The sequence below is a fragment of the Pelodiscus sinensis genome, chromosome 31 (assembly GCF_049634645.1).
Source record: "Pelodiscus sinensis isolate JC-2024 chromosome 31, ASM4963464v1, whole genome shotgun sequence".
In the NCBI taxonomy this organism is placed as follows: Eukaryota; Metazoa; Chordata; order Testudines; family Trionychidae; genus Pelodiscus; species Pelodiscus sinensis.
In genome coordinates, this window is record NC_134741.1 from 12,411,441 (window position 1) to 12,427,796 (window position 16,356).

Here is a 16,356-nt window from a genome sequence, read left to right on the forward strand (position 1 = left end):
ACATCAGAAGCCTGCTAAACTAACTTCTTCCCAAAATCATAAGGCTGTGTCTACATTGGCACCCTTTTCCATAAAAGGGATGCTAATGAGACACTCCAATGGAGCTGCCTACACACTCTGCTAAGCAGGGGAAGAAGACTGTTGCACTGTGCAAGGAGCAATGGCAGGGATCCATTTCTCAGTCGCTTCTTCCCTGAAAGCTGGTGTCCTCATCAAGTAGTGAAATGTCCGGTGGGGCTTTCTGGGACATTTCACTATTTGGTGGGGACACTGGGACAGAGCATTTAAATTTGGGACTGTCCCAGAAAATTCAGGATGCATGGTCGGCATAGCTGCAGGGCTTCTGTCCTCAGTATCAGTGAATTAAAGACACAAAGCTTCCTGGGGAGCAGGGGATATGCTGTCCCTTCCAAACTTGCAGCAATACTGACCAGATGTGATCCTATTCTTCCCCTTCTCTCTATTTCCCTTGTTCCCCCATCCCTTCCTTCAATCTCCCTCCAATCCTGTTCTGTTTCCTTCCCCCATTTCTCTGTCCTGCCCCCACTTTTCAGTTTCACTTTCATGTTTTCATTCCTCTCCTTCCTGGTTCCTCCTTTATCTTTGTCAGCACAAGCCAGCAGCTAGCAGGGTAAAGGGCAGAGAGAACCTGACTGTCATGGTCTCTGCAGCTACAGCAGGGGAATAACAAGAATCCACTTGCTTCATCTGCCTAGGGAATCTGACAGAGACGGTGATTCTAGCTTGTGGGCACAACTTCTGCAGAGCTTGCCTCACCCAGCACTGTGAGCAACGGGGAAGAGGGACACACCCGACCTGTCCCCAGTGTAGGGCCCTGTTCCAGAAAGAGTGGTTAAAAACCAACTCCCAGCTGAACAACATCGTACAGAAGCCAGGGAAAAGGCAAATGGAGGGCCTGTGTGAGAGACACCAGGAACATCTCAAACTCTTCTGTGAGGAGGATCAAACCCCCATCTGTTTGGTGTGCGACAGGTCCCGGGTGCACCGTGCCCACATGGTGGTGCCCATCGAGGAGGCTGCCCAGGAGTACAAGGTAGGAGACACTGCTGACTTTGCCTAATTAAAGCCCTGCAGGCCCCAGGTTTATCTCCTTCCCAATATACGGACAACTGTGCACAGCTGGCTGCTCTAAGGGAGGCAGCTAAATGAAAGGGGCCATAAGAAAAGATCTGGACTTTTTTTGCTCTGACACTGGAAATCTACACACCCTGACAGAGAGAACAGGGCTGGCTGCTTTCTGTGCACCTGTGGCCTGCCTGCTGGGGGAGGGGTGGCAAGAAGAGCCAAGCTCAATATCTGGGGGGTTCCCTTTCAACAATACAATACAAAACCGACTCGAGTCCTCATCCAATAACCTGGGAAAATTACACCCCACCCTGGGTACCTCTAACAGGCAGCACTTCCTCTCTCGCAAGTGTAACCCACGGCCCTAGTGTGGTTCACTGACCAATGCCATGGCACTTAGACCACTTACAGCAGCAGATAAGAACAAGAGACCTCTACAGCCATGGCTGTGACCCCAGTAGCTTTTAGTTCCAGAAATAGAGGCTCTTATACTAAGCTTCAGAGGTCCTAGGTTCAAATCCCCCCCCCCCAGTGGTGGTTACACAAGTGCAGAGCCTGAGGCCGCATCTAGGGACTGTGTTTGCACTTCTGCTTTTCTTGTGGAAGTGCAAACATGCTCTATCGGAAGCCCCTGTATTACTCCTTCCACGAGGAAGAAGGGGGCTTCCGAAAGAGGGCTTTTTCCCACCATTTGGCCCAGTCTAAACAGGCCAAATGTCAGAAGAGGCTTTTCCGACAAAAGTATCGGAAAAAGCTACATAAAGTGCAGAGCGCAATTTGCGTAGCTTTTTCTGATAAAGCCCCGTAGTCTAGACCTAGCCTCAGTGTAAAATCAGTGTGGGTTTCCTCCTTTCCCCAGGGTGCCCAACCTTAGCTCTGCTCCTGGCCTGCTATTAGTGACTGTCAGCTCTTGGGTGGGAGAGGGGAACGTCCTTGCTGAAGCAGGTTGGATGGAAATGCCGTCCCAGAAGTGAGATCAGCTCCAGGGAGCTCTTAGCAAAACAAACTCCCTGTGGAGCAGGGAGGAGCAAGTTACATCATGCCTAAAACTCTGGGGTGAGGGTGACCCCCTCCACTCAGGACAGGCTTAGCACAGTTCTGTTCCCCTTTACACACACACACACACACACACACACACACACACACACACACACACACACTAAAAACAACAACCCTGATGACAACTTGTCACTACCCCTGCACTCCAGTAGACTGTGCCCATGAAAGCTCATGATACTACTTATATTTTTGTTAGTCTCTAGGGGTACGTCTATACAGCATGGCTACTTCGGGATGCCAGAAGTATCCTGAAATAGCTACCCCGTGCTTAACAAGCCACCCATTTTTTCAAAATGTTTTTCAAAATAATGGACAGGCTATTTCAGCATCCTGGTAACCCTCACTCCACAAGGATTCAAGGCAACCAAAATAGCACATCTCAAAACAGTGCGTTATTTCAAAATTTGGCGCTGTGTGGATGCACCAAATTTTGACATACACTATTTCAAAACACAGTATAAATAAGATACACAATTTGCCATCTTGTTTTTCTGCTCCAGCCATAAGACCGCTACCCTTTGGAACCCAGTAAGTGGGGGGTGGGAGGGAAAACAGTGGGGGGTCCGGGTGGGCACCTGGGGGCTGGGACTGGTTGCTGAGTGTGTCGTAGGGCTGCCAGGTGTCCAGTATTTTCATCTAATGGCAGGGGAAAAAATCAGAAAATACCGGACATTTTAATTGCCCGGAATTTTCTGAATGTTTTTACCAGACAGGAAGCAAAAATACTGGACTGTCCAAGTCAATACCAGACACCTGGCAATCCTATGTCCACCTAGGCAGAATAGGTGTTGATGTAGATACAGCTTGGTTCTGAATCCTTTCCCCCTCCCCAGCTAGCTTCTGAATCCATTCCCCCTCCCCAGCTAGCTGTCAGGGGAGAGCTCATTTCAACCCTGCTTACACACCAGGGCTGTGTCTACATTGGCATCCCTTTCTGGAAAAGCGCCAGTGTAGATGCGATTTTCCGGAAAATAAGCCCTTTCAAGTAGGAATAAGGGATCTTCCGGAAAAGGGCTTATTTTCTGGAAAATCGCATCTACACTGGGGCTTTTCTCCGGCAAAAACCCCAAGCCGGAAAAAAGCGGCAGCCATGTAAATGCAAATGCTGTGGGGGATATTTAAATCCCCCACGGATTTGCAATTCCAAAGTGTCTCATTAGCATCCCTTTTCCTGAAAGGGATGCCAATGTAGACACAGCCCAGGACAATCAGGACTTTAATACATCCCTGAACATTAGTGGCACAGAAACCCTCAGCTGATATCTGCAGCCTGATCTCCTTTCTCTCTCCATATCCTGTTCTTTTGAGTCCATCAGCTCTTTCCTGTCTAGCAGCCCTGCCCCACCAACACTAACTCCTGCAACCATTCGTCCACGCATAGTTAGTAAGATGTGGGTTGCCATACAACATAGGTGCACCATGTATACACACCACAGTATCATGGTTGTCTGTGCTCTAACGTGATTCAGTTTGGGCAGCGCCAATGGGACGACACGGCTCTGGTATCCCAATTAAGGAAAACATCAGTGTTCTGATCCCCTCTCTGGGTGGGGCTGCATCTGTACTGGAGAGTGGGAGGCTGGGGACGAGATGTTGCTGAGGTTCCCTACTGTCACCCCCAGAAGAGTGGAGAGAGCATGGGCTAATGTTGGGCCTACTAGGGGCTGCAGTAGGGAGGGCGGGAAATGGCCTGAACTCCCCCAGGGACCAGACTCACTGACTGTCTCAGTTTAGTCTGAACTGTCCCAAATTTCTGCTCCAAGTCCCTCACCCAATGAGCTACTCCTCTGCCCCAAGATCTCCCAGGCCGTGTCTACACTACAGATGCTTGAGCTGTGCAGCCAAGTAACATGGGCATCCTAAATTTTAGGTTAAAACAAGGCCCCAGCCTCTGTGCTAACAGGGCTCAGAAACAGCCAGGCTGGGCAGGCACATCTCCATGACACTTGTTCTCTAGGATCCCAGCTTTCACTTCGTGTTAACCTGGGTCTCCTGATGCTCTGGTTGTGAAGAAAACCTGGGACCCTGACTCATGTGTGGGGATGCAGGGAACTGGGCACAGCAGCTCTGAGAGGTGAGACCTGCCCCAGACCTACAGTGAGGGTGTGCTCAGGTGCCCAGGGATGATCATTTAAATATCAACATTGTTCATCCCATTCTCCATGTGAGAGCAGAGAAGCCCAGCCCCATTTCCTGCCAGTGATGCTGCCTCCTTGTGCCACAGGAGAGTGCTGGAGGGAAGATACCAGCCCTTATTTTTTCCCCGGTGAAGAAGGGCCCAACCAGACAGCCCAGCAAAGCCCACATAGGGACTATGCCTAGACTGCAGGGCTCTTTCAGAAGAAGCTTTTACAGCAGAGGTCTTCCAAAAAAAACTTCTTCCAAAAGAGCGCATCCACACTGCCAAAGCGCATCGAAAAAGCGATCTGCTTTTTTGAAAGATAGCATCCACACTGAATGGATGCTCTCTCACATGTAAGCTGATTGCTTTGGATGGAGTGGCCACCAGGGTACCTGTGCTTTTTCCTCTTTTCTCAGAAGAGCTCCCTCTTCCCCGTACACACACGTCTTTTTCTGAAACAGCACTTTCGGAAAAAGGCTTTTACCATAGAATGAGGATTACCAATGTCAGAAAACCCTGACTTTCAATTTTCTTTCAAAAGAACATGATTGCAGTGTGGACGTAAGTGATATTTCAGAAAAAATGGCCGTTTTTCCAAAAAAAACTGTATAGTGTAGATATAACCAGGGAGCCAGGCTCAAGGAGCTACTTGAAACGAATCAGCAACACCAGCCTGCCCTGAACATTGTACCTGTGAACAGGCCCTGCTGTGTCCTTTTGGTGACTCACATGGGTGGAGGGTTTTTTTTGTGGGTGTAGCTTCAAAGTCCTGTGACCCTGGTCCCTCTGCCCTCTCCCCAGGCTGATCCCTGCTCAGTTAGGAAGCTGTTTTGCTGGATGCAAAGGCTGCTTCTCCTCCTGTCTCTCACCAGCCCCTGCTGGCCGTGGCTCAGGGTGTCCCTGCAGCAGCACCGCCGGGGTGTGAGAAGCTGCTGCCTGGGCCCCTGGGCAGGGACAGGAGAGAGCTTGAGGGTGAAATGGGTGAGATCTGTGGATGGGGCTGAGAAAGGGGCTTGAGGGGGCTGCAGGATGACTTGGGGGCCTGGCACTGGTAAGAGGAATTGGGTCTGCCCCCACTCCCTCCAGCAGTGATGGCATGAGCTAGGGAAAGCAATGTGACCCAGCAGCCTGCTCCACTCTGCCATCTCCCAGCTGGGTTACTCCATGTCACTGCAGTGTCAGGAAGCACCTCGGGAGTGTAGCGGGTTGGGCCGGGTTGCTCTACTTTGCACTGCCATGGCGGGCTCAGGGGGCCCCAAAACCTGCTGCCAGCACCAGGCTCCCCAGTAATCCCTGGGTCATGTTGCTTGAGGGAAAAGGCTTGCAGGAAGCGGTGTAAGGGGGTGGAGGAAGGGCAGGAAAAGGCGGAGTGGAGGAGAGGCAGGGTTTGGGGGAAGGGGTGAGAAGAGGTTGGGCAGAGCCTCGGGCAGAGGGAAGGTGTCCCCGATCCCACAGTCCCCTAGGGATGGTGCTGGGTTCTTGCTGTCACTGGCTGAAGGGACCGTTCAGCCACTTCTCCTCTGGCCTGTGCGCAGGGACATGGTACCTCAGCTGACACACCGGGACGGAGTTGCCCTGAGTGGCTGCAGGAGGCAGAGCTCCTGCTCAGAGCCGGGCATCTCTGCTCCCATGGTGTCTTTGGGGCTGGCAGAGCCGAGCGGCTGCCTCCTTCCAGGCTGGGTCCTGAGCGTGTGTGTGGAAGGCCGGTGTGTACAGCGCTCCCCGCCTGCTGGACAGGCAGATAACAGCTGTTTGTCTCCCATGATGCCCTTCAGGAGAAACTCCAGAGGGCCCTGGGCCCACTCAAGAAGGAGCTGACAAAGGCCCAGGTGCTGACATCTAAAGAGGAGAATAAAACCACAGAGTGGCAGGTGGGTGTCTGGGTTTCTCTCCCTGAGCCTTCCCCCCCAGCAGCACTCCCAGGGCTGAAAGGCCATGAAGCTCCAGGACGTGGCTGTGAACCTGTTCTGGGTGCTTGCCCTATGACACGGGCCTGGTGCCAGCAGCATCAGGATATGTCTCTGGTGGGGACCTCAGCCCAGCAGCATCCTGGCCCTTGTGCTCTCATAGGGGCACCCAAATCCCTCCCACAGACACCCTCTGCAGTCCCCTGTACATCTCTCCCGTTCTATCTAATGCCACCTACAAAAACAGGCTGCAGTCTTACAAAGTCCCCTGGACAACCCTGCTATGGAACTGGCTCTATTAGCTCTGACTAAAAAACAAACCCTTTATGGTACCCTTTGAAGTAGTAACACTCCTTACAAACTTGACACTGATCTAACCTTTCCTGCTTCATGGGCAGAGGCCTCATCTGTAACTCAGCATCTGGCCTGTGGTTTCCTCTGTCTTTTCCTTTCTCCAGAGGAAAGTGCAGGAGAAGCGGGAGGTGATTGCAGGTGAATTTAACAAGCTGCACACGCTGCTGAAGGAGGAGGAGCAGCTGCTTCTGCAGAGGCTGGCGGAGGAAGAGAGGGAGACTCTGCAGAGGCTCCAGGAAAATGTCACCAAACTCTCCCAGCAAAGTGCATCTCTGCAGCAGCTGATCACAGAGATCAAGGGGAAGTGTCAGCAGCCAGCTGTGGAGCTGCTGAAGGTGAGACGGCATCAAAACGCTGCACCCAGCCAGAATCACAGCTCAGCATGTTCCGTGGGTTACTGACAAACAGAACCTCATGCCAAGGGCTCCATCAGTTCCAAACGTTACAGTTCCTGTGGGAGAGGGATTCTGGTCATGGAGCTCAAGGGAGGCCCTGGACAATTAAATGGTTGATATAAAATGATACCGAGCTAAACCCTTCCCTCCTCTGACTCGAGAGCATGGGGCCCAACATGCTTTACAAACAGCCATTCCAAGATGTGCAATGTTGGGACATGATCCCAAGGGGAGAATAGTGCAACGGAATTACTGTTTCACCTGCATAAAATGAACCATTGGAAAGCAAAATGCCTTACGAGATTTTAACCACAGTTAAGCCCAGTAAGGATGAGTCACTTTGGGTGCATCAAGACTACATGGCTCCGTCAACGGAGCCATGTAAACTAGTTTACTCGGCAGAGTCAAAGAAGCGGGGATTTAAATAATCCCTGCTTCATTTAAAAAAAATGGCCGCCGCACTGTGCTGACAATCAGCTGATCAGGCACCTCGCAGCGGTCTAGACACTGCAAGCCTTCGTCAACCGCTCCAGTATGCTTTGACCTTGCCATATCTAGACTGCCATGCTGTGCTGGATCAGCTGATTGGTGGCACAGCCCGGTGGCCATTTTTATTTTAATGAAGCGGGGATTATTTAAATCCCTGCTTCTTTGACTATGCCGAATAAACTACTTTACATGGCTCCATTGACGGAGCTATGTAGTCTAGATGAACCCTTTCTGGATGAAAGTACAGACTGGAAATTCACGGGTTTTGCACATGGCTGTAATTCAGAACATGGATTCTCTTTCTCTTTCCAGGATGTGAAGGCCACATTGAGCAGGTACGTGTCCAGTGCCCATTGCTCTGACCTACTTAGTAGCAGCTCTGCAGGGAGGTGTGCACAGAGCAGCCGAGTGATGCTGGGATGTTTTCTTCATAGGAGTGAAATTAGCAAACTCCAGGAACCAGAAGCCGTTTGCACTGACTTGAAGCACATGTATAAAATTTGTCTTGATATGAGGGAAGCTCTGAACAGATTTGCAGGTGAGTGGGAGCCCCTGGGACATTGAGCTGTTTTGTGTCGGGGGCTTGGGGTGGAGCCTGGGGCCCCAGGACATACAGGGACCTGGCTGGCAGGCTGGGAGCTGGGCGGTAGCTGGAGGCTGATGCGCTCAGTGCTGGGGAGTTTGCCTACTGCTCACACCCAGCTGCTGGCACTTGCTGGGGATCTGACCTAGTCCCATCACATTGGCCCTCCCTGGCTGGGTCAATGTCACTGACCAGGTGCTGGGATGCCTGGACTAGGCCATTGTACTGGGAGCTGCTGCACATACTAGTAAGGGGTAGGGTTGACAGGTGTCTGGTACTGACCCGGACGGTCTGGGATTTTCACCTCCTGTCAGGTGGTAAAATTCAGAAAATACTGGACACCTAAAATGTCGGCTATTTTCTGATTTCCCCCCCACCCCGGCCAGGAGGCAAAAATCCTGGGTGCTTACTGGGTTCCACACAGGAAGTATCTGGCCCCGCACAGGGAGGAAAGATGGTGGGCAGCCTGTTAGGGCTAAAAAGCCTCACCACATGTTTTTCAAAAGAGGACACTGATTTTTTGGGGGGGGAGGGAAGTTTGGGGGGCTTCTTGCTAAACAACTCGGGGTCTTTTTTTTTTCTGTATTTTTTCTGAAAATACCTGGCAACCCTAGTAACGGATGATGTGGGCCATCCCTACAAATAGACACCATGTGCAGCTGTTTAGGGCACCACAAATCCTGAATCACCACATTAGGCTTGTGTACCAGCACAGGTGTCCAGCTCCATCTCCCAGCCAGTCTTCCCTGGTCTGTGCACAGCAAGACCATTCATAAGGGGGTGCAGGGCTTGGCACAACTCCTCTGCTCCATCCCACCTCATCCCAGTCCTTGCCCCAAGACCTGTCTCCTGAGTGTCACAGCCTGGAGGTTTAGTGGGGGGGGTCAGGCACTTGCACCAAGAGTCAGGGACCCCTTCCCATCAGTAGTGGCAGGAAATGGAGCAACATGGAGATAGACCACTCCACTCCATTGGCTCCCAGTTTCATCAGTCTGCTTCCCATCACTGGTGAGTTTGAGGGCAGTAGCACTTCTTTCCCTCCTCCCTTCCCCAGTGACCTTGCTCTACTTTCCACCATTGCCTGCCTTTAGGAAGGCCTGGCTTCCCTCACTGGGGATTGATAGGGATGGCCCTGTCTGTGGCTTTCTCTAGTCACTGGGTGGCCCCTGCTCAGCACTGCCACAGCCCCTGGCCAGCCGAGCTCTCTGGGCTAGGGAGAGGCTGGTCTGGCTGCTGTGTCCTGCCCTGGGCCGTGTGTTACTGGGGAGCAAGCTGAGCCCTACGGACCCCTCATCTGCTCAGCGTGAGGCTGGTCAGTGATTTGCTGAGTGTGGCTCTGTCACTGTCTGAGCCTCAGCTGTGTAATTTCAGAAACTATTTTCTGTAGGACTTTGCTACTTAGTGTGCATTGCACATGCCCTTGTGAACTCCCTCTCTAGTCCCAGGCTCCAGGCAGGTGGGACTGGCTGGGCTGGTTCTCCCTTACAGGAGCCTGTCACAAGTAGGCTGAGCACTGGCTCCACTTAAAGGACCAGCCCTCATTAGCCCCCACCCACCCACCCACGTTGACCTGCACCTAAATGCCCTCCCACCCACTGATGCCCACACATTCCCTTGGCTCTCCATTTGTCCCCAGTGACTTCCCCATCCCACACCTCACCACTGTCCTGCTGGCATATGGGTCTCCCCCACTTTGCCCCTGCTCCTTTCCTCACCTCCCTCCTCAGCCACCTTCCCTTTAGTGTCCCCCCAAATTCTGCCCCCTTCACACCACTCTCTAACCCAGGGCTGGGCTAAATACATCCCAGGGGCTGGATCCGGCCCACCAAGCCACCAGATCTGGCCTGCAGACCATCCTGCCGGGACCCTCAGTTGCCTGATTTAAAACCCAGTACCTGTGGTGCTCTGCTCTGTGGGACGGGGATAACTGTGAGATCTCTCCACCCCCAAGCCCAATCCTCAGCTCCTATTGGCCAGAGACAACTGGCCAATAGGAATTGACCCCAGACCCTCTCAGCTCCTAGAATCAATCAGCCAATAGGAGCTGAGAGCTTGGCCTGGGGGATAGGGGCAGTGCAAGTCTCTTCCCTCTCCTGGACCTTAGAGTCATGCGGGGAGAACTGCCTGCAGCACCCCCAAGGCACTGCAGGCTTAGGTAAGTGCCTCCAAGCCAGAGCCTGCCTCTGGCACCCCAACTCCCTCCCCCAGCTCACCATCCAAACCTCTACAGTCCCCTGCCCCTGGTCACAGCTCCCTCCCAGCCCCTCTACCTCCCTCCTCCAGGTCAGAATCCTCCCCTGCACAAAAATACCCTCCCGGGCACTGCATCCACACCCTCTGCACCCCCTTTGCCCCTTCTCCCAGGATACAGATCCCTCCCAGACTCTGCAACCCTGCCTAGAGCCCCTCCCCCAGCCAAAATCCTTTCCTGCTCCCCAATCCCCTGATCCAGGTCACATCCCCCTCCTTCACCCAAACTCCCTCTCCAACCCCACATCATCTCCTGCACCTCAGTCCCTTAACCCATGCACCCTTCTGCACCCAACCTCCATCCTAGACCCTGCACCTCCTCCACAGAAAAGTGCAGCCCTTGACCACTTTCCAAAATCTCTCCCTTTGTGACTGCCCTTTCCCTCTCCGTGGCCTTGGGGGTCTGCCCTCTGGCACCCACTCTCCCCCTCACCTCTTTGTCCCCGGGTCCCCTGCACTCTCTCCTGCCCCCAGGACCAGCTCCTCCTCCTGCCCCTCTGCTTCACTGGCATTTGTCCCTCTCATCACAACAGTGTCCCCTGGTGCAAGCCTCTGCTCTCTGTGCCTCACTGCCTGCCCCTTCTCTGCCCTCTTAGTCATGATGCCTCACACACACACACACACACACACACACACACACACACACACACACACACACACACACACACACACACACACACCACATCTCTTTCCTTTGGCACCAGCCCTGCCTCCCATGCTGAGTTCTAACCCCTCCCATCACCCATTCTGCCCCCTGCACATGCTCCTCTCCCCACCCCTTCAGTATTCTGGCACCTGCCCCTCCTCTACCCACTGGTGGCTGCCCCTGCCCCAACTAGCCCTTCTGCACTAGGCTCCTGCCTCTTCCTGTTCCCTGTCCCCACCCATTCACTCTCCCCATGGTTCTTGGCACCTGCCCCACTCCTCATTCCCCTGCCTCCAGCTCCTCTCTCCCCCCTTGAGTCCTCCGCCCCACTGGAGATTGCCAATTCCCTCACACCTCTTTGCACCCTGGTGCCTGCCTCTTCTCTGGCTGCATTGTGCCCCCAGGGATCTGCTCCATTCTTCTGAATTGGAGTCAACTGCTCTCCTCCCCCCTACAGTCTGCCCCTCCCTGTCTTCCTGATGCCCACTCCTCTTGCCCCACCCCATTGCCCTAGTGCCTTCACCTCCACCCCCTGCTCTGACTGACACCTTTCCACCCCCCCTCACTGCTTCTGCACTTCCTCTGCTCAGTCCCCTCACAGGCACAGGGCCCAAGACTCCCTGCAGGCAACTCCCCTCTCCACACCAGTGATTAATGGGAAGGCAGGTGAATTTCCCACTGATCCCAGAGACCCACCCCCTACCCCAGGCCCTGACTTTGTGACTCTCCCCAGTGAATGTGACTCTGGATCCAGACACGGCTCATCCCAAACTCGTCCTGTCTGAGGATCGGAAAAGTGTGAGATACGGGGACACGCGGCAAGATCGGCCTGACAAGCCTGAGAGATTTGATACTTGCCTCTGTGTGCTGGGTGCCGAGGGCTTTGCAGGTGGGAAGCGTTACTGGGAGGTGGAGGTGGGAGACAAGACTGCCTGGGACATGGGGGTTTGCAGGGAATCTGTGCACAGGAAGGGGAAGGTAGCATTTACACCTGATGACTACTGGAGACTCACACTGAGGGATGGGGAATACAAGGCCCTCATCTCCCCTTCTACTACCATCCCTGTAAGCACCAGGCCCAGCCGGGTGGGGATTTTCCTGGACTACCAGGCAGGTAAGGTCTCATTTTACAATGTGACTGACAGGTCCCATCTCTTCACCTTCACTGACATCTTCTCCGGGATGCTCCGCCCATATTTCAGTCCCTGTAACAACACTGAGGGTACAAATGTGGCTCCCCTGACAATCTGCCCTGCCCCAGCCCAGGAGGGAGGGAATCTCAATAAGGTGGAATGAGGTTGTCTGTTCCAGCTGCCCTGGCTCATGTTACAACAGGGGCTGCACCATGTGGGATCAGTGGGAGATGCTCTTATGTCACTGCCTTTGCTCTCGCTGCTGGGATAGAGCACCATGGGCAACTGCAGAGTGATCTGCAGTCAGTTTGGTGGGTCTTCACTAAACCTGTTATATCCATCTCCGGGATGGATTTAATTAATTTCAGTGCATGGATATGGGCTGCTGGGTAGATGTAGCCAGTGATCCCTGCAGCTCAGACTGTTTCCTCCCAGCACTGACTCCAGGCATGTTCCCATGGGGATAGTGCCAAAGGCATGGTCTGCCTTCCCTTCGCACCTTTCCCTCCCAGTCTCCAGCCTCAGGCCTGTGAGTTGGGAGAGGGGGAGAGAATGAAGTAAGGGGTGAAGGCTACTGGAGTGTGGGGTGCAGAGACAGTATGGGGTGATGGCTGCTGGGGTGGAATCAGCTGGCTGTGGGGGCAGCAGGTTGCAAGCTAGGGGGGCAGGAATAGAAGGTGCAGGGTTTCTGGGGCAGAGGACTTGAAGCTGCTGAGATGTGGCGTGCAGGGAGAAGATGTGTAAATGCAATGCGGGGCTAGCTGCTGTGGCCAGGTGTGGGGAAGGAACAGCAGCCAGAAGAGCAGAGCTGAGATGACGGAGGTGGAGGGGACTAATCAAGGGGGGAGGGAGAGAGGCCCCAAGAAGGAAGAGACCCTGACAGAAATTACAACTGCCCGCCTTTGTCATGTAAACAGACATATCCCAAAATAGCTACCCGGCATCTTAACAAAGCCACCCGTTATTTTGAAATATTTTTCAAAATAACAGATGCGCTATTTTAGCAGCTCCGCAAACCTCACTCCACAAGGGTTAAGGGATGTCTTGAAATACCATATTATTTCAAATTTTGGTGCTGTGTAGAAGTGCCAAATTTCAAAGTATGCTATTTTAAAATACAATTGAAATAAGAGCAACAAATGGAGTATCTTATTTTGAGTTTAGGGTGTTGTGTAGACGCACCCTCTGCCCTGCAGACTCAGCTGGTCCCAACACACTGTAAAGCGGCGGTGAGGCAAGCTGGCAAAGTGGAGGAGGACCCCAGTTACAGGCCTGTGTGAGTGATGGGCCCAGACAAGGTAGCTGGAACCCCCCACTCATGGGAAGTAGTCCATGCAGATTATCTCCTCCTGTTTTCATAGACTATTTTATTCTGCCTTGTCACAAGTTTTCTGCCCATTTCCCTTGCCGAACCACTGGCTCAGGGCAGCAAATGGTGACGGAGACCTCTTCTGTAAGAATTTCTTACCCCTGTGAGATCTCAGTTTAACATATAGACAGAAATACACATGTTCTAATTTACAAAACGTTGTCACATGATGTAAATGATCCCTCACTGCTAGGATTATTTTTTTTTATTTTAAACTTGATGCAGTATGAACCTGTCAAATGCAATTACTCAGTTCTGAATATGCCATTTCTGGGAGAGTTCCCTGTACTTACCTTGGTTATTTAGAGCACAAAGAAAATAAAGTGTCTGAAAGAAATTAATCTAGATTGCTCTGGGTGTCGTCCAGCACCCTTCGGAAGTCTCTGTAGTAATGATTGACTGGCCTAAATTTCTTGAGTGAGATACATGTAGACGAAGCCACACATGAGGAGAGACACATAACACAACATTGGTCTTCTTCCTCTGCTGTGTGCATTCGTTCAGCACCTGGCACGCTGAGGTGGGGTCCCAGTAGAGCGCTCACATTGCTGGAGAGAGAAGGAGAAATGATGTCACTTAGCCCTGAAATAGACTGTGCTGAAGGGAAATATTCTCATTGGTGTGAGTGGACTTTGGCGAGAGGAAAGGCCGTGTTCAGTGGGAGCCTGGAGGTGTGGACTTTTCTCCTCTCTTGTCAGATTTGGTAGGAACTGCAGCTCCAGGCATTGGGGGCTCAGAGTGGGCCCCAGGGGAGAAGGGAACTGCTAAATGGTCAATACAGCAACAAACCAGCCGCATATCCCAGAGGCAAATGGCAGCAACCAAGAGACCAACGAGCCACGTGTTCCAATGAGCAGCATGAGGCCACCGCTGCTTCTCTCCAGCTGCCGGCTGCATGGCCACCCCCTGCCCCTCTGGGGCCCTCTGACCTGTGCTCACTCTGCTCGCTGCCTTTAGCAAGTGGGGCTGGGTGCAGCCTGCCAGGGGGTGGGGCTGTGGGACACCAGAGCCCATGGGCAGTGCCCAGTGGCAGGGGAACCAGGAAACTTGGGGCAATTTGCTGGCCAAATGTCAGGATATTCTGCACAACTGAAGGGGTTGTGTGTTGGTAGGGCCTATGGTATGTGGAGAGCTGCTACCTGTGAGATTGTGCTACTTAGGGAGAATTTAAAGGCACTGAGTACGCTCAGTAACTCTGCTGAAGCCCCTGCCCTTTGCCCTGCACACTCTAGGTATAAGTATTTGCTGACTTCATTTTAAGGGGCTAAAGAGAGGTGGGGGATGAAAACTGACTGGCCGAGGGGTGGGGGTGAAGCGGATGTAGGCAGGGTTAGGATCAGTACTGGGGCAAACTCAGGGTTGGTGGGGAGAGGAGCTGCAGGTAAACTCCGCAACAGAGAGGGCAAAGCCCCAGTACAGGCAGGGCCACGGCAGGGGGGCTTTTTAATTTGCTCAAAGCTCCTTTTTAATAATTTATTCAAATCAGACTCAAGACTCCATGCAGGTGCTTCTGCTTTGAAATGCACAAGAGCCCCTGCTGGAGACTCTTCTACATTTCAAAGCTGGCATGCTGCACAGAGCCCGGGGTCAGCTGGGAAGTTGATTCCAGGCTCCATGCGGCGTTGTCACTTTGAAATGCCACATGGAGCCCGGGGTCAGCTGGGGAGTCCCCAGCTGATCCCAGGCTCCAAGCGGCACTGCTGCTTTTAAGTCCCTTCCTTTCCTCTCCTCCCCCCCCTTGCTGCCTCTAATAGAGGCAGTGGGGAAGGGGAGCGACTAGTCCTTTACATCCCTAGTCTGCAGAGCATGTAGCTCTGTAATTGGTAGAATTTTTAACAGTTACATGCTTACATTTTAGCCAGTGTTTACATCCTTAATATACAGCAGTTTGCACACCTCTGAGGAGGTGACCCAGATAATCAGCCCCCTGTCCTACCCTGCTTTGCCCAGACCCCGCACACTTACACTCTTAGGGTATGTCTACACTACAGCGCTAATTTGAACTAACTTAATTCGAATTAGTTAATTCGATCTAAGCTAATTCGAATTAGTGCATCTTGAATACTGTGTACAGATTTGGTCTCCTCACCTCAAAAAAGATATTTTGGCCTTAGAAAGGGTTCAGAAAAGGGCAACTACAATGATTAGGGATTTAGAACAGGTCCCATATGAAGAGAGGCTAAAGAGACTGGGACTTTTCAGCTTAAAAAAGAGGAGACTGAGGGGGGGATATGATAGAGGTCTATAAAATCATGAGTGGTGTGGAGAGGGTGAATAAAGAAAAGTTCTTCATTAGTCTTTCTATTATGGGAACTAGAGGACACCAAATGAAATGAATGGTCAGCAGGTTTAAAACTAATAAGCGAAAGTTCTTCTTCACACAGCACAGTCAACCTGTGGAACTCCTTGCCACAGGAGGCTATGAAGGCTAGAACTATAACAAAGTTTAAAGAGAAGTTAGATAAATTCATGGAGGTTGGGTCCATGGAGTGCTATTAGCCAGGGGATAGGAATGCTATCCCTGGCCTCTGTTTGTGGAAGGCTGGAGATGGAGGGCACGAGACAAATCACTTGGTCATTGTCTTTGGTCCATCCCTTCTGGGGTACCTGGTGTTGGCCGCTGTCGGCAGACAGGCTACTGGGCTAGATGGACCGTAGAATGAGGTTTGAATTAAGTTCAAACTAGTGGTTTGCATGTATAGACGCTATAAAAGTTAATTTGAACTAACTAATCTCAACTACCCACCCGGAGAAATAAAAAAGCAAATTGAAAGAGCCAGACGAATACCTAGAAACCATCTACTTCAAGACAGACCCAAGAAAACCAACAATAGAACACCACTTGTCATCACCTACAACCCCCAACTTAAACCTGTCCAACACATTATCAATAAATTACAGCCTATACTGGAACAGGATACCATACTCCAAGAGGCTCTGGGAGACAGACCCATAGTCTCCTA

At 52.2% G+C, this 16,356-nt stretch overlaps 1 protein-coding gene across 1 annotated transcript; it reads left to right on the top strand.

Annotated features, from left to right (window-relative positions):
• Window positions 1-615: 615 nt before the first annotated feature.
• On the top strand, window positions 616-13,693 carry LOC102453458 (E3 ubiquitin-protein ligase TRIM39-like). The gene is made up of 5 exons (XM_075912637.1): window positions 616-1,054; window positions 6,043-6,138; window positions 6,633-6,863; window positions 7,725-7,950; window positions 11,625-13,693. The coding sequence occupies exons 1-5, from the start codon at window positions 908-910 to the stop codon at window positions 12,185-12,187; spliced, it is 1,263 nt and encodes a 420-aa protein (XP_075768752.1). The 5' UTR covers window positions 616-907; the 3' UTR covers window positions 12,188-13,693.
• Window positions 13,694-16,356: the final 2,663 nt, after the last annotated feature.

Excerpts from the sequence above, each read along its gene's own strand:
- LOC102453458 (XM_075912637.1), top strand. The coding sequence starts at position 908 with ATGGAGGGCCTGTGTGAGAGACACCAGGAACATCTCAAACTCTTCTGT. Across the intron at positions 6,139-6,632 it reads ATAAAACCACAGAGTGGCAG|AGGAAAGTGCAGGAGAAGCG; the intron begins GTGGGTGTCTGG and ends TCCTTTCTCCAG. Across the intron at positions 6,864-7,724 it reads CAGCTGTGGAGCTGCTGAAG|GATGTGAAGGCCACATTGAG; the intron begins GTGAGACGGCAT and ends TTCTCTTTCCAG.